The sequence below is a fragment of the Ambystoma mexicanum genome, chromosome 12, assembly GCF_040938575.1.
Source record: "Ambystoma mexicanum isolate Mex_15411 chromosome 12, UKY_AmexF1_1, whole genome shotgun sequence".
Lineage (NCBI taxonomy): Eukaryota > Metazoa > Chordata > Amphibia > Caudata > Ambystomatidae > Ambystoma > Ambystoma mexicanum.
In genome coordinates, this window is record NC_090936.1 from 856,868,093 (window position 1) to 856,893,381 (window position 25,289).

Sequence of the window (25,289 nt, forward strand, 5' to 3'; positions counted from 1 at the left end):
GGTGAGTAGGCTAGTTTGAACAAAGGACGGGCACTTTGAATTGGACAACCACCCTGACGACGAGCACCCAAGTTATTTAGTTAGGTAGGGAAAACCCTTTAGAGATTGGGAAAGACTGACCTTTTTTCATTATTATTTAAATAAAGATTCTAGTGACAATGCCACACCATATCTCATTCTCTTTTGAGATAGGTTTGCATCTTATAAAGAAGCTAAATAAATAATAAATTATCTGTTTTGAAAAAATGAAACTTAAGTTGATTCAATTTTAATTCCTACACCAGTTCTATTTCACCCCAGCTGATCTGCACACATTTTTCCCTGAGACATCCGACGCATGCCTGCGATGTGGTTTGTCACCTTCCACCTTTATACATCGATTGTGGCACTGTCCCTGAGTTTATGCTTTTTGGGCACAAGTCTTTGACACTATCTGCGAAATAGTTGGAGAGAGTATCGCCCCTTCACCGCTAGTTGCCTGGTTGGGATACTCAAAAGATGTAGCAAGGAAGTCTCTCGGGCCTCCTGCTGATGCTAGCGAGGAGAAGAGTCGCCATGGTATGGGGTAGAGGGCGCCCCCCCATTGTATTACAAGTGTAAATGGATATTTTGTATTTTCATGACATAAAGGTCAAATGTTGTGCTTCACTGAATTCGGCTGCAAGACCGAAAAATATTTTGGGACCGTATGTGGTGTACCTATATCCTGTGCACGCCTCTCCCCCAGTCCTCCAGCGACTTTGACTGATAACTAATGCCCCTAATGCTGCCTGAATCACCATTGTTGTTAAAGTTTCCACTTGTATATTGGAGATGAACTGCTGTCCTTTTTGTTCTTGTTATGGTTATGTAAACTAATAAAAATAACTTTATATGAAACTTAAACAGTAGTGTTTGTGAATTCTGTACATTAATGTAGGCGTACCTTCATCTTCTGAAATAATAAGAGGCAGATGGTAAGGGTTTCAATCGTTTTTAGCTTTGTTTTAATATTTCACCAGCTCACTGCAAACAATGTTTTTTTTTTAAAAATTATATTTATTGAAGTTTTCAAAATGGGCATCTCCAGAAACAAAATAGATAAAAAACAACCTGCCCTCCCACCCCAACTGTCCCCCCTGTCCCTCCCCCCATGCACATCCTGGGTCAAGGGCCATCTCTCCCTGACCTGTTCTGAGTACAATTCACAAAACATCCAATATCCTTCGTTTCTGTGGGCACCACTGGATCCGAAAGTCCCCTTGTAGGTACACCAGATCCAACCCCCAGTCCCGCCTAAATGCCTCCTGCTCGCACTGGATCCTGTAAGTGACCCATTACATCACAAGGAATTTCAAACCTTCTGCAACCAATCAATGCTCGACAGAGACTTACATTGCTTTTAGTTGGGCTACCGCGAGCCAGGCAGCAATCAGCAAAACCATGAATGCCTTCCACTTCTCTTTGGACACCAGGCCATCCATCACTTCCCACTCCCAAAAATCTCACTCACCTGTTTAATGACTTCCTGCCAGAAGGGCTGGACCCCCAGGCAATCCCTGCAAATGTGAGCCCACATTACCTTATCTGTGCACCCCTGCTAGCATTGTGATGCAGTGTTAGGGCACATTGTGTGCAATATTTTGAGATTATGATCTCACTGCAGCATCACTCTGTAACATGCCTCTCGTAGCTGGATAGTGCGGGTCAACTTGGGTATTGTGATGCTGGAAATGCATCGGAGGGACAGGGCCTTCGTATCTTTGTCCTTTACTGCATTTTATCGTGTGTTCTGTCGTGTTTTCCGGGCAGGAGTTCATGTGGGACTCCTGGCGGTGCAGCTCTCTCTCTTTTGGTTTGGTGAACAGACCCATGGGATACCCTTATGGCACCCATGGGTAAGGGTACAACCCTGTGCCCCTAGTGTATGTTTTTGGGCACCTTTGTGTGACCCACAGAGCAGGGTACGGGCTGGTGGCAGCTCTGTACTGAAATGACTGGTGCCCTAAGCGTCCTCCATTTTGGGATGCCCAGGCCCTGTCATTGTAATAGGTAGATTCATGATGGAGACAAAATGGCCCCCATGGCCTCTTGCCGTCCATCACCTGTTAACCTGATATTCCTGAAGTCCCGGGAAGACCTGCCTCTGTCCCTTCCCCCTGACTGGCTGTTGGGTGGAAGTTCTGTATATGGTAGTGTGGGGAAGTGCCAACCAGACTGGCTGGAGCCTTCTCAACGTACGTATGTTGTGGGTACGCCTGTGGGTGGGACCTGGGTGAATGGAGTGTGTGACAAATATACATTCTATGTTGTGACTGTCTAGTATCTGGTGTTTGACACAATGGTTGAGACAGCCCTGCCCGAAACAGGTATGAATGCAGTTTGGAGTGTTGAATGGCTCGGTACTTGTCCCAATACACATAACTTGTTGTGGGGGTCTGGAGAGAAGTGAATGGCCTGAATACCTCGTGTACCTGATTGGTTGCCTGCCTGCATGAATGCCCGTAGTAGTGATTGGATGCTTGAGTACAACCCAGCGGAATGAATAGGAGATCAACAGTATATCTGGGGACCTCTCACTGCTAGGAATCGTGTTCAGAAGCTGAAGTCCACTACGACGAGTAACTGGAGTGAAGCTTAATCTTGAGCCCTGCTGGACGAGAAGAATTGCTGTTGCTCTCCTTCGCAATCTGAAAGCTGCTGTGCTTCAAGAACTGACCCAGAGAGGACCTGGTAAGGTGCCCTCTTCCCGAGCTATGAGGGACCATCGTGCACAGCTGATCTTTGCTTAAGCTCCCTGGTAGACAGACCTTCGACAGGCTGCCGACCCGATACGGGGATTGCTGCGTAACTCCAAGGAGAAGCGCCTGGACTGTTGTCTGCCACTGTCGCCGACCGCCACTGCCTAAGAACTTTGTTGATCCAAGGACGTTCTCGTCCGCATCGTCGCCGCTGTATCCTGCTGGAGAAGGCCTGACCATCGATGCGCCGAGGAGCATCCACCGGTGGGTTTCCCGCCACCCAAAGACCACAGAGACGCCGACGACTCGACGCCCTTGCTGGGCCATAGTACTTCAAATCTTTGCGGTGCAGAACTATCGACTCCGAGGTGCCCCGCACGCCTCTTCCTTGCAGGACGTTTATGCTTCCCCCGTCAACAAGCACCGCTACGAACGACGTGGCCACTTCATCATCGTAGCTCGACCTGTTCTCCGTCGGACGTTCGACCCATGACTCCTGCCTGAAAGGGAGGACACTCACGAAGTGTTGTCGATTTCCCCGGTGGGGAACGCTACAACACCAAGGTACTTTGGGGGTTGCAGAACTATTGGGAAGTCTAAGGGTGAACAATATATGGACTGGACTTGTATCTTTCTTCTACAGGTTGCCCAGGTTGGGGGGGGATCCTCCACACGGAGCTGTGTTTAACGGTAGTTACCAGTATTCTGCCTATTGCTCAGTCATCCTGCTTTCCATCCTCTCTACTGCTGGTTTCCTCTTTATTTTGATCTGTGTGTCATTCTGACTGTATGCACTTTAATAAGATCGAGTAACGTTAGTGGTACCACTTTAGAACTGTACATATTTACCATTGTTGATTTTAGGAGTACAAAGTGAGTTATCGTGATTGTGTATATATGACTATGAATATTAATGATATAAAGAAAGTGTTTTAACCGATACAGTGTGTGGACATTCCTTCGTGGGTGCTTGGGGACTACACTGTACTTAAGAACCAGCTCGCATCACCTCCCGAGAAGCTAGGCCTTGATTGCTCGACTACGTTACCATAATAGAGAATCTTGGCAGGGGTCTCTGTGCCTCCCCTCTACCAAATAGAGAGTGGAAGTGCAGACCCCCCCTCCGGTCTTTACAGTTATGTTATGCCAGGTGCTAGCCCAGTGTTCATCCGTTATCTCCCGGCCCAGAGTCATTTTCCACTTGGCCTTATCATTCCATTTTGGGGGCGCAGGGTCGTCCGATATTAGTCTGTATAGAGAGGAGACTAAGCTTTTGCCACCATTGTGGGTGGTCATACATTGCTCAAAGGGTGTCGGCGGCCTAGTCGCCACCTCCCGAATAGTTTGTCTGACCACCCAATGCTGCACTTCAAAATATTGGTCTGTCCTTCTCTCTTAGCCCAAGACGCTGTTTACATTGTTCGAATGTCAGTATGCCTGTGCCGTCGGACATATCTCCCACTTTCAGGCACCCCTCCTTTTTCCACTGCTGAAACTCCCTGCCTATGACGATAGTGGGAAGGGATGGTTGATGGAATCCCCTGTGCCACCAGGGGGATCCCACACGGCCATCAATGCCCCCATAATCCGACAAAAACGCATGTTAGGTGGTCTACTCGCCCTGTCCACCGACAGGACTCCTTGCAGCGACATCTGCGCAACCACACTGTCTGTCCACACCCAGCATTTTGTCTCATCCCCCATCAATCATTCCCTAATGACCCTCAATTGGGCCTCTTCATAGTACTGCCTAAAGTTGGCTACGCCCAGTCTCCCCTCCCCCTCTCCGCCACCAGAGTTCTGAACGCTACCCTTGGGTGCTTTCTTTGCCATATGAATGCCGAAACTATTTTATTGAGGGTCCTGAAAAAAAAGCAGTAAAGGGGACGTGGAGAGCCTGTAAATAGTATAGCAACGTAGGCAGAATCACCATCTTTACCGAGGCTATTCGACCCTGCCATGAGATATGCAGAGCAGACTCCTCCCTCACCTTGCTCAAGTTCACCCAGTACAATTGGTCTAATGAGTTGGTGATGGTGACCCACCAAGTACCTTAACCCTCCCTTGGTCCCTTTGTATGGCAGTTTGTTCTTGATTCGTGCTCTTTCTGTCTGGTCCAAGGCCAGGCTCAAGATCTCTTAATGCTTACTTTCAGCCCGACACCTTGCCAAATCTTTCCAGTGCCATCCTCATCTCTTCTAAGGAAGTCACCGGCTCTGAGTGTTAACATCAGCATAAGCCATGATCGTATGCGTTTCTCTCCCAAACTCTATGCCCCTCACCTTAGTAACTGCCCTAATTCTAGCAAGAAAGGGTTCCAGAAAGATAGCAAAGATGAGCGGGGAGAGAAGGCAACCCTGTTTCGTACCCTGAGTAAGAGGAATTTGTCTAGAAATGTGAGCATTGATGGCAAGCCGCACCAAGGCCAAGTGGTAGTTGGCCTTAATCGCCTGCACAAAATTCGGTCCGAAGCCCTTATGGGCGAGCGTTTGAAAACTGCAAACGTCCATTCTATGCGGTTGAACGTTTTTTCCGTGTCAGATGCGACCACGGCGCTGATATTTGCATAAGCTCTATCTTTTCTGTATGGTGGCAGACCCACCGAATGTTATCAAAGGTCTGTCTTCCTGGTACAAAGCCAGCCTGATCTGGCCCTATCAATCTGGGAAGCAGCGAGGCAAGTCTCTTGCCAATATTTTGATGTAGATTTGTGCATCAATCTTCATCAATGCTATCGGTCTGTAAAACCCACAGCAAGTTGGATCCTTTCCTGGCTTGGGGAACACCACCATTTTAGCCTCCTCCATTGACGTGGTGACTGCACCCGTAGTTTTGAAAGTGTTAACCAGACACATCATCCTAGGTGCTAACTGCGCTCTACATTTATTATAGAACAGGGCTGTGTACCCATCTGGGCCTGGTGCTCTGCCAAGAGCGAGCGACTTAATCGCTTCTTCCACTTCCTTAAGCCAGATATCCCCCTCCAGGGAATCCCTCTCTGTGCTAGTGAGCTGAGTCAATGGAGTTGTCCCCAGGTAAGCGCCCTGTTCCTGCTCTTCAAGGTGGTCTTTAGAGTACAGGTGCCCGTAAACAGCTGCAAAGACCTCTATCACTCCACTGTCTATCAACATTTCCCCTGTCTCCGCAACTACTTTTATGACTGGCCGAGCAGCCACCTTTCCCCTTGGCGATCGGGTTAACAGTCAATCCGCCTTATTTGCCCCTACATAGTAGTGCTGCCTTGCAGCCAGAGGAAACTTCTCTGCGGGTCCGTATCAGTTCCAATTGGCCCTGAACATGCTGATACTCACGCAGTTCCTGCTACTGTTTTCCTATCACAGACTATCTTATTTCACTTAGCTGCTCCTCCGGCTCACTCTCCAACCGACCCCACTGCTTTTCCTGCATAGCTTTTATCGCTATGAGCTCTCCCCTCAGTCCCACTTTAAAGGAGTCCCATATCGTCACCTGACTCTTGTCTGGGGTATAATTTTTCTCAAACTATTGCTCTATATTTGTCATTACCTGCTCAGTCAAGACTGGGTCCCCCAGAATGTCATTGGGAAACCCCCACCCCCTGAGTTGCCTTCCTATCCCTGGGGTACTTAATGTAAGTTTCAATAGAATGTGATTGGATAGCGATATTAACCCTAGATCCATATCCACAGTCCTCCCTATAAGTCCACTGGTCACCCAAATTTAGTCGATCCATGACAATGGACATGGAAATAACACGTATATATCCTTTTTTTAGGCCCTGGAGGGGGGTATCTGTACTCTTGCTCTCTATATGGCAGAGGAGAGGCACAGAGGACCCCAGCCAAGATTCTCTATTGTTGGTAGCAATGGACGAGCAATCCGGGCCTAGCTTCTCAGGAGGTGATGCAGGCTGGTCCTTAAGTACAGTGTAGTCCCCAAGCCCCCACAAAGGAATGTCCACACATTGTATTAGTTAAAACACAGTCTTTATATAATTAAGTTCAAGGTTATGTACACAATCACAATAACTCACTTTGTGCTCAGTGAATCTACAATGGCAAATATATACAGTTCTAAGTGGTAACACAATTATTATTAGATTCCTCTTAAAGTGCATCAACTGTACTCTGGTTAAATGTCACACAAATCAATTAATAGAGGTAACAAACAATAGACATAGGAGGAAAGCAGTTGGTTAGAACAATTGGCAGAATACTGGCCCTGTTACCTAGACACAGTTCTGTGTGGAGATCCTCCCCACCTGGGCAACCTGTAAATAAAGATATCATACAAGCCCAGTCCATATATTGTTCACAAGAGTCTTATTTCCTTCTAAAATAGGTCTGCCACCCCAATGTACCTGGAATAGCCGAGTTCGTCATCAGGTCGTCGACGTATCCTTCTTGAGTAGATCCCTTTAAGGCAGGAGCCAAGGATCGTCTAGATCCCACGAGGAAAAGGGTTGAACGACGACGGTGAGGTGGCAGCTTCGTCCCTAGCGGTGCTCGTCGACGACGGAGCTTTGGCGTCCTGCAAGGAAGAGGTGTGCAGGGCACCTCGGTGATGATAGTTCAGGACCGCAAAGAGTTTGAAGAACTGTGGCCCAGCAAGGGCATCGAGTCGTCAGCGCCTCTGTGGTCTTTAGGTGGCGGGAAACCCACCAGCGGATGCTCCTTGGCGCGTCGGCGGCCTCGGCTTTCTCCGGCGGGACAAAGCGGTCGACGGGGCAGGCGAGAACGTCCTTGGATCAAATATTACTTAGGCAAAGGGAGCACGGTGGCTCCGGACGGCGGTCGGTGACGGTGATGGACAACAGTGTCCGGCCGCTTCTCCTTGTGATTCCGCGGCGATCCCCATCTCCGGTCGGCAGCCTGTCATAGGTCTGTCTACCAGGGAGCGCTGGAAAAGATTAGCAGTGCACGATGGTCCCTCGTAGCTCGGGAAGAGGGCGCCTAACCAGGTCCTCTCTCGGTCAGTCCTTGGAGACACAGCAGCTTTCAGGTTGGTGAAGTAGAGCAGCAGCAACACTTCTATTCCAGCAAGGCTTCAAGGTTAAGCTTCAGTTTCAACTCCAGTTTTTCTTCAGCTTCTGAACACGAATTCTAGCAGTGAGAGGCCCCCAGATATACTAGTTTATCTCCCATTCATTCTGCTGGGTCACACTCAGGCAACCAATCGGTCAGAAAGGTATTCATGCAGGCAGGCAGCCAATCAGGTGCATAGTGCATTCAGGCCATTCACTTCTCTCCAGACGCTCACAACAAGTTGTGTATTGGGACAAGTACCCATCCATTCAACACTTCACACTGCATTCATACCAGTTTCAGGCAGGGCTGTCTCAGTCATTCTGTCAAACACCAGAAACTAGACATCCACAACAAGAAGTGCATATTCGTCACACACTCCATTCACCCAGGTCCCACCCACAGGGTGTACCCACAACCTACAGTCACTGGGAAGGCTCCAGCCAGTCTGGCCTGGACTTCACAACAACACTATATATGGAACTTCCACCCAACAGCCAGTCAGGGGGAAGGGACAGAGTCAGGGCTTCACAGGACTTTGGGAAAACAAGGTAACAGGCGATAGAAAGCAAGAGGCCACAGGGGCCATCTTGTTTCCTATCAGGAATCAACTGATTCCAATGCAAAGGCCTGGGTATCCCAAAATGGAGGATACTCGGAGCACCTGTCAAATTCAGCATGGAGCTGCCACCAGCCCATACCCTGCTCTGTGGGCCACCCACAGGTGCCCAAAAACATACACTAGGGGCACCGGGTTGTACCCCCACCCATGGGTGCCATAAGGGTATCCCATGGGTCTGTACACCAAAACCAGAGGCTGCACCGCCAGGAGTCCCACATGAACTCCTGCACGGAAAACACGACAGAACACACGATAAAAACCAGTAAAGGACAAGGATACGGAGGCCCTGTCCCTCTGATGCATTTCCAGCTATCCCATTGCGTGCGCACTATAGTGTGTCCTTAAATGCCAATAACACTCAACACGTTTTCCCCTGTGCGCAAGCCTGATATACTCTCTGGTATTGAGGTAGCCTCTCCACCACCTGGTCCCCCTTTCTAATATGTCTCCTGCAATAGTAACACATCTACTTTCTCCCTCTTTAGGAGCTCCCCCAACTTTTCCCGCTTTACCAGCGAGTTCATCCCTCGGATGTTGTAAGTCAAGAGGCTATATGATCTTTTCATGGGCCTCGCCCCCCGCACCCCACCTCATTGCTGTTCTGTTGTGCCTACACCCTCTCCCCTTGAATGTGCAATCCCTGCTCCCGAGCCCCCCGCCATCACAACATCTCCTCCCCTCCCGACCACGGCCCGAATCGCATATCAATAGGTGCCAGGGTAAATCTCCCCCCCCCCACCCCCCCTCCCCGGACGTGACCCTGTTGAACACCCGAGCTACCATACAACTCGAAGAAACGAGTCTCTCCCCCCGATCCCAGACTGATCCATGCCCGGCTCACACCTACCCCGGGCCAACAATTTAATCCACAACATTTTTCAACTTCTTCGCCATATCTAAAGTGCCCCTCCGATCTGACGGAGGAACCCAATCACCTTCTCCAACTCCTCTTTTTCCACCAGTGTTGGGCAGCTCCGTCTTGCCTTGGACCGAATCTTGAGGAGCAGTGCCCCTCTCTCCGCACCCCCCGTCAGTGCACTCCTTTACTCTTATGATTCTAGTTTGGGACAAGTTCCCACTCTAAGCCCCGTTTGCCCGTTGGTTTCCTCAGTGGCTTTGGAACCAAACCACCCTCAGCGAGCTGTAGGATACTTTCTCCTTCCTCCTCCATGGTAGTTTGATGCTGCCGGCCTTCCCAAGTGAACAGAAGACTGAACAGGACGGTCCACCTATATCTCACCCTCCTTTGCGTAGTAATTTGGTGATGGGTCCCATCTCCCCACCTCTTCTGTAGGGTAGATTGTGCCAGATCACTGCAAGATGTTGTGCCCACCTCCAGCTCTCAAGATGTCTTCCTTTGGCTGTATGATGTCATAGCGGCCAGCACATCTCGGGGGACGCACCCCTGGTTCAGTTCTTTTCTGTCCCACTCTATTTATCCTATCAATGCCCATCTACTTGGATGGGATATCTGCAAGCAGTCCCCTGAAGTAATGCTGCATAGTGGATTTGAGGTGCTTGTCACCAATGTCTTGCGTCTCTTTACCCTTATGTTCGACCTCGTGTCCTGTTTTCCATGTCCTCACACTGGATTTCAAGGTTCCGGGAGAGATTGGTTAGACCGTCCAGGACTTCCTCTGTCTTATTGGCATCCTCCGCCAGGTCCTACACAGCCCTCTCTGTGGTGTCCATTCTCTCTTCAAGCTTCCTAATCTCTGCTTTCATTTCCTTACTGGATAGTTTAGCTTAATCTCTTCCTTCAGCGCTGTGAACTGGTCCTGGAATGAGGTGGTCATTCTGTCCTGGAATTATTTCAGACAGTGGGCCAACTCCTCCTTACTGGCCGCCATGTCCCCTGCTTCTCCACTGGTCGTTGGCACCTTCAGCGAGCCTTGCTTCCCCTTCTCTCCTGATCCTGCTGTTTGCTGTCGCCAGCACCTTTGGATTCCCCCTTCTTGTCTTGTTGGAGCAGGTTGCTGCAGTGGCGCGGTAGTCCGCCTCCCCAGTGTTTCCTTTACCTTTAGGTGAGGCATCAGCCAAGCCCCGCCAACTGGGTGTCCCCTCAGATTGCCTGACTTGCCTGTGGGGACGACTCCTCCTTCTCAGGCCTTGCACACCCCTCTGCTGAACTTGCTCCAGTCTCCAGGTGTCCAGTTCCAACCCGCCTCCCTGCTTTCAATTGACACAGACACACCTCCTGCCACCTTCTCCAGCGCCCTGCTTCCTTCTAACACTCGCTCCTTGGGCAATTCTCCCACTGGTAGGGGCCCTTCCTGGTGGCCGGGATGTGCTTTGCTCAACCTTCTGGTGCCACCTCTGACCCCCCCCAGTTTACTGTTTGCTCCTCCACTGGTCTTCAACCGTAGGCACGGCACTCCTTTTGCTATCCCTCTGCTAGGTGGCTTTCGGGCCTCAGCTGCTCCGCTGGCCCCACTCTGTTGCAGCAGGAGGGGTTCCTCCATCCCCCACCCCTCCTCCTCTGCTTGTAGGGCAACACTGTCTACCCGGCTCTCACTGCAGCTATGCCGGTTCCTCCATGAGATGGAGGAGGGTCACCAGCCTCTCACCCACGGATTGCTACTGCGCCTCGGAGGCTGCCCTCCCGGCAAAGCAGTGTCCGTGGCCGGGGTCTACTGTGCAGCCAGTGTTCCGCTGTTGCTCCTGCTCCTGCAGCCCTCCACCACCTCTGCTGCCGGGCCAAAACTCCTGGCAAGAAAGTCCTGACTTCTCGGCTGCACCCAGGCCACTCCCCGTCCACCCCTTCGGCGTCACCCACGCCTTCTCTCCGCTTCATTCGGTGCTCAACCGTGCTGCTTTACCCTTCTGTGTGCTGCAGGGATCCCAAGCGCAGCCTCTGAGGGTGTCGGCTGCGGGTTTAAGCGGGTGGATTCAGTGATTTTGTCAAGGCCCAGAGGGAGAGCGTGGTTTTTACGTCCTCTCCCGTCCGGCGGCCATCTTGAGTCCTGCAAACCATGTTTTACCTGGTTGTAGTGTAATGGTAGGCTCTTGCTCCTCACGGGCATGGAATCATAACACTGAAATACTGCTGGTTCTTGTATTAGCATGCACGCTCAGCGACATTGATTGCCCCAGGCATCTGCACTCTGCCTGCAGGGCACAGGTTTGAATCCCAACAAGGCCGACTCAGCCCTTCATTCTTCCGAGGTGGATACATTGGGTTATAACGCCTATTATTACAGTACTTCATAGCAGTAGAAATTTGGCACAAATACAGTGTACACAAATATATTATCTACAATTAATTATTTTCCAGTTTCAGTGTGGCTCTCATGTGTTTTACAGCTACAATCGTGCACACCCTAAAATCGGGCTCATGGGTTTTATTTTGTTTACCCATTACAAGTAATAATTGATACAAATGCATGAATTATGCATATCTATGCATCTGCATGATAAAACCATATCCGATAGCCCTTTTATCTGATCTGCCATACTATACAATGCGCTTAATTGTTCACTGTTTGTTCTACGACCAGATCATCCCAGGGAAAAAGTATGCAGCACGAGTAGCTCCAAACCATCTGAATGTTTACATAAACCTTGCAAATTTGATCCGTGCCAACGAGTCCCGTCTAGAAGAAGCCGACCAGTTATATCGGCAAGCGATCAGCATGAGGCCAGATTTTAAGCAGGCTTACATCAGCAGGTATGGTATGCTCACGAGTAGCTGATTGTGTTACTCTCCATCTGTAACCGCAAGCTAAATTTTTTTTAGAAATGTGCAGGTAGTTCTGGCTTCCCTTTTCAACTGAACCATGAATGTGCAAGATGTCTTTCTTGATATGTAAAACATGAGCATTTCAGTGCACCTACCACACATATAACACCGTGTACAATGTATATCAACATAATATGTAAGTGTGTTGATTGGTTTGGTTGCTACCAAAGGTGTTAAAGGTCATGAGTTCAATGCAAGGTCCGCTATTACTTTTTAGTTCAGTTCACAACTGTAGAACCATTTCATTTCGATTTTAAAGAGTAGGTTCTTTAGGATGCCAGAAAAAATATATAATTATATTGATGTAGATATCAACTAAAGGGATATATTCCTCTAAAAGGGTTCCAAGTGACATTTGAATGCCAAAGAGGCAACGCTTAAGTTGTCTTTGATGTTACTCAGAACCTTCGAGGTGTAATACACTCGTAATTGAAATATATGGGTCTATAATTTTATGTTGTGTATACCCACCCTGCATCCCTCAACCGTTTTCTGTTCCCATGGACTTAAATTGCAATGGGTAGAAGGAAAGCATGAGGGGCACTATATTCAACATATACAATTGTACATGAACAACTCCACTATGGGGAAATATTCCCCCATGGGGTTCTGGCTCACATCTTATAGACTACGAGAACAAATGTAGTTAGCCGGAAGAAAAGAGGGGTTATTGCTTTCCTGCAACAGGGCTTTGTTTCCTGGTGTGGAGTGTGGGCTGCCTGGGCAATGTAGTTAGGCTCTTGGCTGGCCTTTTGTTTGTGGAGCTGCTTGCGAGAAGGTGTCGGCAGGCGCAGTTTGGGGAGTGAAGAAATGCTCATTGCTGTAAGAGCTAGAGCTTGGGTGCAGCCATTGTAGCGTTCATCCGATAGGGATGTATGATTAGATCAGTTTGGCACTGTAAGGTGTGTGGGCGAATTTGTGACATCACTGCAGAGTCGTATGGCTTTCATGTTTCTCTTCAATGACGTGAGACTGAGCAGTTATGACATTTGAAAGTTCTATTACAGCTCATGGACGTCAGTGCTATCCATGTACAATATGAACATTGCCTGGCAGAGAAAATGCTTCATCCTCTGCTTTGATGATGCAGCATTAGAATTCCATTATTCTATGCCACAATGTCGCAGTAGGAGGATACATGTTTCAAAAAAGGAAATGGTTGCTAATGGAAGCAAGCCATGCACAAGAAATAAGTCTCATTCTGGTATGTGTGCATTCTAATGTATAGTTATACCTTTATGGGGGCTAACCATTCATAGTGCTGCAAATAGATGGATCACTTGAGAATGGGAGGACATAGTCTATAGAGGTTTCTGGTACTGTTAGAGTATGTATTGAGGGCTTGAGTTCTTTTTTACTATATTGTATTAATGTTAGCTATTGAACATATTTATAGGGTGGGGGCAGGGGGACTGGTGGTCTTGAGTTTTATTTATACAGTAGTAGTTTGTTACAATTGCGGTATTTCATACTACCTTGCTGCTATTTCTGAGCAGTGTCATTTATCTGTAACTGGTACCAGTGGTGTCTGGATGACTCATGCCGGGATGGGACATGGGTTCTTATCTTTCTCTTTATTCATTTTATTCCATACTGGTCACACTTATTTTTTAGACAGAACTAAGATTGGCAGCATGAATTGTAAAACTGTGAATCATCTTAACTTTGCTTCCTGGAATGTCAGTGGCCTAAAGACTGTTGTGAAACGGAGCAAAGTCTTCTCTCATCTGAGGAAATTTTCTTGTGACATTGCTTTCCACCAGGAGACACATCTGGACTGTAATAAGGCAGAGAAGCTTCAAATGGGATGGGTTGGTCAAACCTTTTTCTCAACTTATTTATCCAGCAAAAGAGGTGTTTCAATTCTCATTAAAAAAAAATTGCCCCTATAAATCATCTCAAATAAGGCGGATAAAGAAAGAAGGGTTGTTTTGTCTTTTACTCAAGATACAAGATACAAAGATGCTTTTATGCAATGTATATGCACCCAATCTGGATGACCCTCTCTTCTTCCACGAAATTGCTCAATTGCTTCAGAGCTATGCTGTTGATTCAATTGTGTTGGTTGGTGATTTTAACCAGGTATTGGATCCAGCCTTGGATCGCTCTAATGGTGACAGTACACAAATTCCAAAAAAGAGCAGGAGGTCTTTGGAGTGTCTGAGTGAATTCAACCTGTCGGACGTATGGCGCTTAGAACACCTGTCTGACAGAGACTACAGTTTTCACTCTGTGTCATGATACCTACTCCTGCATTGACTTTTTCTTGACCTCTGGACAAGTGACTTCAAGTTGTTATGATTCAAGTATCAGGCTCATTGCCATATCGGACCAAGCGCCTGTCTCCCTAAGGCTTTCATTGCAACATACTCTGATCAAATCATCAAGATGGAGAATGAACTCCAACATTCTGAAAAATGAACAGGTTTGAGTTGAAGTTGTGGAAGAAATTGAAAACTTTATTCAAATTAATAGGACTGGTGATGTTGCAGTCTCCACAGTCTGGGAAGCAATGAAATGCTTTATCTATGGGGTGCGGATGTCAAAAACTGTTAAGCAGAGGAAATTGAAGGCTATAAAAATCCAGAGGTTGTCGGCTGAAGCAAAGCGTCTAGACAAGCACTTTTCTGCAAGTAGGGATGAAAGAGCGAAGACTGAGTTGAGGAATGCTAAATTTGAATTGAACAAACTAATATCCGACCAGGTAGATTACGCCCTATTCAGGCAGAGAATCAACTACTTTGAAAATGGCAAGAAAGCAGGCAAACTCTTGGCGCACAGACTAAAAGTAGCCGGAAGTGATCGCTTTATTACTGCAATTAGAGGGCCGAACAATACCCTGAAAACACAACAAAAAGAGTTAAACTCCATAAATTCTATGGAAAGCTCTACGAATCTGATCTAACATGTGAAGATGTTGTGATAGAAAACTTTCTGAATTCATTACACTTGTCTCAACTGTCTGATGACCAGGCGGCAAGTCATGAAGGAGGATTTGAAATTGAGGATATTTGCATGGCCATCTCCAAACTAACCGTGGGTAAATCACCAGGTGCGGATGGATTGCCTACTGAATTTTACAAGATCCTACCGGATTCTGCTTTGCAACTTTTATGCAATGTTTACAACAATGCTTTTGAGAACTGCGCATGCGCACGCGACGTATGCGGAGCTAAATACATCGGCTCCCGGCGGTCGCTACAATCATCCTGAATTATATCCCCTCTACGAGAATTAATCCCGCCTCAGCTGCCCCCCAGCAGAAGCGGACCCACTGCAGCCACTGTCGCTGCACTCTGGAGAAAAACCGGTGCGGGGACGCCAGAACCAGCCTGCAGACCGCTGGCGGATGACCCGCGGCCATCAGGGCACGAGCGGGAAGGGTTGATCGCCCCTCCCCCTCCGAGACGCTGAGAACGCTGTGGCTCCCAGGCGAGGAGATGCGCCTGAGACTAGCCGGAGGCTTGCAAACGAGACCCCGCAGCGCTCCCCTGCCACCGACCAGCAGCCGCTGAGGTCCCACCCACCTGCCCGACCCTCGGGACAACGCAGAGGCTCGGTCCGGGGGCCGAAACACCCAGAGCTATTCGCACAGTGCCTCCCCCCGATCCACGAGAGAAATGCTCCGCCACATCCTGCGGCCAGACCTGTTTGCCGCTCTGTGGGCCTGCCCGCGGCCTGGGCTTGCACCGCCAGCCTTTCCCCCGGTGGTCTCCTCCTCCCCCCCCCCTCATCAGCGGGACTGCAACACCCGGGGTCGAGCGGCAGCGCGGCAGGGAGACCCGCGACCTGTGCTCCCCCGCCGAGGGAAGACACGCTGCAAACGGATACACCCGCAATGAGGTACACAGGTGTGGGGGGTGTGTTGTGTGCCTTACTTCCCCCCCGCGGCCCCTTCTTGCAACTAGCCAGCTGCAGAGACCATGGAGCCCGCAAGGGCCACTGCTGCGTCAAAGGCCAGCACCCTACCAGCGCACAGAACACTGTCACAGCCCCCCCACGGGACACATACGCAGCAAAACGGCACTGGGAGTGTGGGGACGGGAGCCTCCTCTCCTCACAACCAAGTGAGCCCCCCCCTTGTCCACGGACTTGGTGCGAACTGTGGAACCGCCCTGTCTCTCCCTTACAACCCCTCCTGTGCAACCTAACCACTAGTGGAATCGCAGAAATCACGGGGGGCCATCCTATGCGGTGAAGATAGACACCGGTCGGCCCCGCACCCCAACGGATGAACAGGTGCACGGCCCTGCCCACGAGACCCCTACGCAATTCGGCTAAGATTACAGGAACTACGAGGGCCTCTCTATTTGTCGGGGATAGGCACGCGTCAGTGCCACACCACCAAGCGAGATTGACGCCTACAGCGACGGCGCTGCTGCCACCCTAAACGTGACTTTTGCAGAGGCTTGCAGTGGGCACCCTACGCAGCCTATACACACAATCATCGGTCCCATACAGGACCTCTCCCGACCCCGCATTTAACCCCGGTGCACAGACGTGACGCACCCGGATCCCTGCTACACAGAGCCGATCGACCAAAACATGGGAAAGGAGAAAACCAAGAGGCAAACGCTACAGAGCAAGATGGACCACTACACCGTGGGGGACCCTCCCCAGTGCGAGCCTCTGCCCCCAGAGGAAGTGGGCAACCCTGGAGAACCCTGCGACCCTCCTATCTCTTTGTCAGACCTTATGAAAGCGATTGGGGACTCGAGGACATCCTTGGAACTTAAAATGGGCGGCCTATCCTCTGAGGTGTCCCTTATACGCCAAGACCTCCGCAACCTATCGACCAGGGTGGGAGAAGCGGAACAGAGGGTGTCTGACACGGAAGACGCGGTCCACCGCATGGAACAGCAACTCACCGCGATTGCCCAAAAAGTGACCCAACTGGAAAACCGCGCTGAGGACAGCGAGGGGAGGGCGCGGCGCAACAATCTCAGGATCCTCGGTATACCAGAGAAAGAGGAAGGCCCCAGCGCAGAACTCTTCTTAGAAGACTGACTCACCCATGTCTTTGCCCCTAAGAAGCTATCCAAATTCTTTTCCGTGGAAAGGGCACATAGAGCCCCACTGGCCGACCTACACCGGGGGCCCCGCCCAGAACAATGATCGCACGTCTACTGAACTACCGCCACCGGGACGCAATCCTACAAATAGCAAGGGCCGCTGGCCCGATCACATACAACGGCTACAAGGTCGGTTTCTATCCTGATTACACTAAAGAAGTCCAAAAAGCCTGCCAGTCATTTGACTCCGTCAAGAAGAAGTTCCAGTCGCCATCCATCAAATATGCCCTCTTCTTCCCCGCATTGCTGAAAGTCCAGTATGAGGGCGTTACCCACTTGTTTTACAACCCCAAAGATGCATGGGACTGGCTTGAAACCCAAGTTCTCACGGACTCCAGAGGGAGGCGTGTGCATTGGGCCCGCCCGCACAGCGGCCTCAGCCTGGGAGACCCTCACCCCCTCGCTCTCCGACCAACGCGGACTACGATGCGATAAGGACCCCCCCGGAAAAAGGATGAAGACCCCGCACTAAGGGGACTAAACTGCAAATTGATAGAGTGGGAATGCTCACGTAGCGGCTGCCGCCCCTAATGCGGTGCGCGCGTTATCACAGTCGGGTTATCCCGTAGAAGTTTAGAAAGTTATAAGTTCAATGTTTGGGCGACAGGTGCTCCCAGTTGGGGGGGGGGGAGTTTAAGGACTGTAAAGTAACAGAATCAAGAGACAAGCGGGCACGATACAAGAAAACGCTGGCAAAGGAATCAAGCACTGTCTATGGGCAAGACCGCAGACACAATCATCATCCAGTAGCAGATACACCAACACGAGACAACCCCCGGACGTCTCCCCCAAAAGTACAGCGCTGCACACCTCCCGAAACTACACGACCGCCACTCATCCTCCCAGATGCCCTGATAAGAGACCCACGCAGAAAGAATGAACTCCAACAAGGTAACCGTGCTCTCTTGGAACGTTAACGGCCTCGGCTCCAGCATAAAGAGAAGACTGGTGCTGCAGTACCTTAACCGTTACTCGCCGGACATTGCCCTTCTAAACGAAACACATCTGCTGGGCACGAGCACTAACTTCTTCAAAAGATCCAACTACTCACACACCTACCAGGCCGGATTCACGACAGGAGCTAGGGGCACGATGATACTCGTCCACAAGTGAGTCCCCCTGCAGGTTAGGAAGGTCAAAGCCGACCCTCGGGGCTGCTACGTTATGATACTGGCTGACATCTGGGGCGAGAAATTGGGCCTCGCTGCAATTTATGCCCCCCCCCTCGCAGACGAAAGAACTGCTCTCCGAACTACGGAGCCTGCTACTGGAAGACGAGGCCGATGTATGGGTGATTGGCAGGGACTTTAATGAAGTGATGAACACTGCAATCGATAGATCTCACAGGAGATCAGGTACCGGCCCGGCCCCCACATCACTCGCCATTTTCGCCGAAGCTCTGGGAATGACGGACACATGGCGCTCACTCGATAACGATGAGGCTGGTTTTTCCTTTTTTTCTGGCGTTCACGAGTCATTCTCCAAGATCGATTATGCCTTCATCCCCCCCAGACTAAATCACAGGCTCCTCAACGCTGAATTCCTCACAAGGGTTATTTCGGACCACTCTCCGCTCCTACTGACCATGAAGAACTCCTGCCGTGGTCCAGATCGTAACTGGCGCCTAAACACATATCACCTACGTCTCCCTGAAATTGCGGAGGAACTGGAAAAGAAGACGACAGAATACTTCGAAAACAACGAAGGATCAGTAGATTGCCCGATCTCGCTCTGGGAGGCGTGTAAGACTGTCCTCCGCGGGGAAGTTATTTCGGAAGTTTCAGCCTACCAACGGCGACATGTCCAAAAGATCAAAGAGGCAGAAGCACGTGTCCTGGAGTGCGAACGGCAAACCCTAGAACATTGCACCCAAGAGGCGAAAGAGGCTCTGCTTACAGCACAAGAGGCCCTTAGCAACCTAGCTCTAGACAATGCACGGACAGCCCATCAGTCCAGGTCCGGAGCCAAATCTATGAATGAGGCGACAAGGCGAATAAGACCCTTGCCTGGTTGGAGAGGCGTGAACAGACCAGGGGACACGTACGGGCAATTGAGTCTCCAGATGGTACACGCCTCACAGACTACTCCGACATTGTTGCGGCATTCACCGCCTACTATAAGAAACTCTATACCCCACCTGCCGAGAGACCGCCTTCCGAACCCTCACGCTACCTCGACCAGATAGAGATCCCGAAACTCTCACAGCACCAGACAGACCTCCTGAACGCTGAAATCACTGCTCCAACCTGGAACCCCAGGCCCTAATGGGTTCCCGACAGAAACATGGAATTGCCTTGGTGGTACACTTCCCACCCACATGCACCGTATGTTTCTACACAGCAAAGAGCTGGGGGCACTCCCCCCGGACCTCAGGAAGGCATGCATAATTGTCATACATAAGTCCGGGAAGCCCCCAGAGGAATGTGCCTCCTATCGCCCCATATCCTTGATCAACGGCGAAGCCAAGGTCCTCGCCAGAACATTGGCCAACAGACTACTGCAAGTGATAGAGACCCTTGTCCACCCCGACCAATGTGGATTCATGCCCACCAAATCCACCCGCATGAACCTGCGCAGAGTTCAACTAGCGCGGAGTAGAGCCAAGGAAATACCAGCCCCACTGGCCCTCCTGGCGGTGGACTTTGAAAAAGCATTTGACTCTGTGGACTGGGAGGCATTGTGGGCAATCATGGCTCGGATGAACCTAGGGCAAACGTTTATATCGTGGGTTAAACTCCTGTATGCATACCCGGAGGCCATGTTAAGGGTGAACGGCAGGTCTTCTGAATCATTTCCTTTGGCTCTCCCCGCTTCTTTTTCTCTTGGCCATCGAACCTCTCGCAATTGAGCTTAGAGCTAACACTAACTGGACAGGGTTCGCCTGGCCGGGGGGGAGAGGACCGACTATCGTTCTACGCGGATGACCTCCTCATATACCTCAGTAACCAACGCACTTCCTGCCCGATTGTCTCCCTCATCCTTAGGGAATATCAGAACTTTGTGGGCCTAAAGGTAAATGAGACCACAACTATTTACTTCCCGATCCAGGGCGGCGAGTCCGCGATCCCTGAAACATGCCCATATCATGTCTCTATTAGCGAACTTACATACCTGGGTATACGACTCGATCCGACACTTGGTGGGTTCCTTCAACTTAACTTACAACCAGTAATTGACCGGTTCAATAGAGACACCTCCCATTGGCAATCACTCCCCCTATCACTAATAGGCAGAGCGGCACTATTCAAAATGATGACCCTCCCCAGACTGCTGTATGTACTCCAAAACGCCCCACTTGTCATTCCCCGAGACACCTTCGCACTCATTGACAGACGCCTTGGCACACTGCTGTGGGGAGGGAAACAACCCAGGATCGCCCTTGATACGCTTCAGCGATCAATGTGGGAGGGAGGCATCGGTCTACCCTGCATACGCACCTATTACCTTGCAGCTCAGATCGGGGTAGTAAACGACTGGATACACGCAGACCCCACACTCCCCCACATCCGCATTGAAATAGAGATCATGACCCCGCTATCCCCGCTGCAGATCCTGTACGCCACCCACGACCAACCCCCGATGTTACCCGAAATGACACACCATATATGCCAGGCCTGGCGGGATGCGCACAAACTAATTGGCTGGAAAGGTAAAGCAACACTATCTCAACCCCTATGGCACAACGCGCTCCTCCCGGAAATAGCAAAGATGGGCTCCTTCGGTCACTGGTGCGCAAAAGGGATACACACATTAGCGCACATGATACAAGAGGGCCACCTCCTTGACTTCGAGGCCATGCAAGAGCAATTCGACCTCGCACCCATGGACCGGTTCTGACATGCGCAGCTGGCCCACGCCATCCGCACCCAATTCCCTGATACGACAACCATACCCCCCTGTACTCCCATTGAGACCAATATCCTCCCGCAAAGCATTGCCTCCAAGGTCACTTCCACACTCTATCAAGCCCTTAACTCCTTTGGGGCCGTGCAGCTCGATGGGCTCAAAGAAAAGTGGTAAAGGGATGTAGGTCAAATGGAACCAGAAGACTGGGTAGATGCATTAATGTCTCCTACAGAAATTAGTATAGACTCGAAACTCAGGCTAATACAACTGAGAATCCTTCACCGCACATACTATTCATGCACTGCCATGGGCAGGTGGGGGGGACTGGAGGACGGGACATGCCTTAGATGCAAAACGGTACCTTCTACCATATGATATGGGACTGCCGGGTGTTACAGGCCTTCTGGGAGGGCTGTATTAACACGATCTCTGCCACCCTGGCGATACCAATCCCCAGGGACCCCAAAATGATACTCCAGGGAATCAGGGGGTGAAGTTGATCTCTCGAAATATGAAAAAATGGTATTGGCATTTGGGGCAGGCAAAAGATCAATTGCGACTAATTGGGGCTCTGACGACCCCTTGTCTTTGAACCACTGGAGCAATGAGCTGGACAGGTGCGCGGCCTCGGAACGCCGGATTTACAATGCACGAGGTTGCCCCCGCAAATTCGAAAAAATATGGGGTAAATGGCTTGATGCTAACTGAGATTCGTTGTTGAAGGTAGATCTGTACTGCTGTTAACATTGGTTACTTGCCTCATCCCGCAAACGTCTGACGGTTCTCAGCCCCACAGAGCTCCTTTTGTATTTTGAAATTGCCTTACTGCCTCGGTCAGATGTATGCCTATGATTCATGTTTGTTTTGTTCTTGTGTTGTTAAAACTTAATAAACAGAGTTATAAAAAAAAAATGCTTTTGAGACTGGCTCATTGTCAGACACGATCCGACACGCTTTAATAACGGTCCTGAAGAAGAAAGATGGATCTGTTACCAGATGCGAAAAAACTACAGGCCATTCAGCCTAATAAATACTGACTGTAAGATATTTGCAAAATCTTTAGCTGTGCGATTGGAAACAGTTGTAACATCATTGGTCCATGAAAACCAGGTCGGTTTTGTCACTGGGAGGGCTGTGGCTGACAATATGAGGCGCCTGTTATTATCAATTGAGAAAGGACACAAACAGTCAATTGCCAATGCAGTGATCTCGCTGGATGCAGAGAAGGCATTTGATCGAGTGGAGTGGGCCTTCTTGTTCCCGTGCCTAGGTAGAATTAAATTTGGACAGGACTTTAAGCGTTGGGTACGGCTATTGTACACAAACCCATATGCAAGTGTGCTTACAAATGGCCTCATTTTGTATGCTTTCCAACTTCACAGGGGTACCAGACAGGGCTGCCCGCTCTTGACTCTATTCATTTTATCAGTGGAGCCATTGGCAGTACTATTGAGAGCTGATGTCAATCTTCAACCAATCATTGGAAGTGACCGTGAGAACCTAATCTGGCTCTACATAGATGATTTGCTGATTGCCGTTCAGGAACCTGCAAATTGCATATCTCACATGATGCGAGATATCCAGCAATATGCTGAACTCTCTGGTTACAAGGTGAATTGGAGTAAGTCCAAAATTCTCCCAGTAAATAATCTCTGCCAGTGGCACACTTGTGCTCAATTCCAGTTCACCTGGTGCCCAGAAAAGATGAAGTATCTGGGCATCTGGATCCGTCAGGAGGTGGTAAAGTTACCAACAATGAATATTGCAATGCTCTTACCGAAACTCAAAACTGACCTAGATAGATGGGGACTTTTGAAATTGTCCATGTGGGGGAAGATCAATGGTATAAAAATAAATCTGGCACCACGTGTAAACTATATTTTTTATATGCTCCCGATCAAAAAACCAAGTCATCATTTCAAAGAAATTGACAGAATCATGCAAATGTTCATTTGGGAGGGAAAACCGTCATGGCTTGCAATGTGGAAAATGCAACTCCCCTTAAAGCAAGGGGGAATGAACTTGCCAAACTTCGCCGACTGCCATCTGTCTTTTGCCACTCGCCATCTATGTAAGATCATCGACACAGGCAAGGAGCGACCACATTATTTAACTTGGGAGTGCTGTGCAGCATCGCAGCTGGATCCCAAAACTCTACTGACAATCGAGAAAAAAACATCGAAAGGGAGTAATCCATTGACGGGATTCTTGCAAGACTGTTGGTATGGTATTTCTTAACGCATGGGTACAGAGCCTTACTTATTTCCTGATGCCTCCATCTGGCTTAATCCGGCACTGACATCTCAAGGTAAAGTCCTATTTTGGCCAGAATGGTTTATAACGGCCATAAAATACCTTAAAGATCTGCTTGAAGAGGGCAATTGAATCTCATATGCACAACTAAGTCTGTCATTTAACATGACAGAATGCACGCTTGTAGAATAGCGGAAATTAAAGAACATTATTACAGCACGTTTGGATGTGTCTCAGCTGGCAGCTCAGAATGCCGCCTGGTCAGCCCTGCAGACCAGCATAAGCGCATCACATCCTGCAGCTACAATGTATTGTTATTCTTAAAAGCTTGCCGTAAGGGAGACCCGAGGTTGCCAGTCATGTGGGCCAAAGAACTATGAGAGGATGTCGATCTGAGAGGATGTCAACGGTACTGTGGGAATAAGCGCCTGGTGAGTCTGGACTGGGGCCTTAGAGCCTCGCAGACAAAGCTGCTCTTTAGATCTTACTGGACACCTGTAAGATTGCTCAAAAGACACCATTTGGAGAACGAGCTTTGCTGGAAATGCAAAAAACGCAAGAGGCACCCTCAGTCACCAAGACTACTACGTTCTGAGAGGGTGTACGTGAGAGATTAGGTTTGGTTCTATGCTCTACAGTCCCCATGGTTGCCTCACTGTTGGTTCTCAGTGATGTATCTCTGGTGGAGGAAGTCTCATTCAGCAAAAAAAATGTGTTAACTCTGCGCTAGCATGGTCGCTAAGAAGATGATTTTGCGATCCTGGCAGTCAAGCAGCTCCATCTGTATCGATGATTGGGTGGAAGAGCTGCTCACTATTTCCATCTACGAGAAAGCCATCCATAAAAATGCAGGAGACATTGACAAGTTTTGGGACATATGGGTAAGCTTCCTTGATGTATATGGGTGATGTATGAATTACATTTAAACAATTGGTTTTCATACACCTTGTCGCTACCATTGCTTTGTGAATCATTATGCTTCCTCCAAGTTTCTGTGTGATGCTTCAAAAGTCCTTATGTCTGATTATTGAAGTCATTTTTAATTGAATTCATTGTTTATGAACTTTTACTGACTTTTAATCTTTTCTTTTCCCCTCTTTTTCTCTTCTTTCCCTTATCTGCAGTAGTTATGTTATTGGACAATCCATTACTGTTATTACCTAGTTGTCTGGAATACTTATGTTTTATTCGTATGTAGAGTATTTGACTGGCTGTTGTTATACTTTGTTTCTGCTTCCTGTATTGAAAATAAAAAAGTTTAACCACATTGCTTTTAATATTGAATGCATACAGATGAAAAGTAAAACTGAGGGTACTCCGACATCTGAATGGAGTTCACTAGTACATCATATGGCCTGATCATGAGTTGGGCGGTAGCCCTTAAATGCAACGGTAACGCTAATACCTCCGCATTTAAGGGCTGGCCTGATCAGAAGTTGGGCTCTAAATGGGTGGTCTTACCTCCTGCTTTTTTCTGGAGGTGAAAATCCCATTTAGTGTACTGTTTTTGGCGCAATTACCTCTGGTGGTATTACCATGCGCTAATTGCACCGAAAATGCCCCATTGGGTCCAAAGGGGGATGGGTATTTCCTGTTATCGCCCAACCCGTTATCCGGCGCTAATAGCGCCGGACCAGGTGGCGCTAACACAATTAACCTTGGCCGGTATCCCGGCGGTATTACCTCCAGGATACCGCCCAACTCCTGATCAGGCCCATAGTATTATATATGTTTTTACAAGATGACATTTGCACCAGTTGAATTCCAAGTTTAGACTTGGTGAAGAGAACATAAGGTTAATAACGGAGTTATAAACCGATCGAAAGGGGTGGGGAGGTTGGGGGGCTGCAGATAAGAAGCAGGGAGGCCAAACAGGAGAGTTCATCAGTAATCGACACGAGAAACGATGGAATAGGTCATTGGAAGTTTGATAGCATGAAAGGAGAGGACAGCACGGGCTCAGCGAACATTATACGGTTGAAAATGACAAAAATGAGCAGTGTTGAAAGAGAACAAAGAGTCAAAGATGCCCTT

General features: G+C 49.2%; 1 protein-coding gene across 1 annotated transcript in view; it reads left to right on the forward strand.

Moving 5' to 3' along the window:
- TMTC3 (transmembrane O-mannosyltransferase targeting cadherins 3) overlaps positions 1–25,289 on the forward strand; it is a 1,032,559-nt gene that overhangs the window by 855,112 nt on the left and 152,158 nt on the right. The window contains exon 12 of the mRNA XM_069629335.1: positions 11,843–12,012. Within this exon, the coding sequence (XP_069485436.1) occupies positions 11,843–12,012 (170 nt within the window). The remainder of the gene's footprint in view (positions 1–11,842; positions 12,013–25,289) is intronic.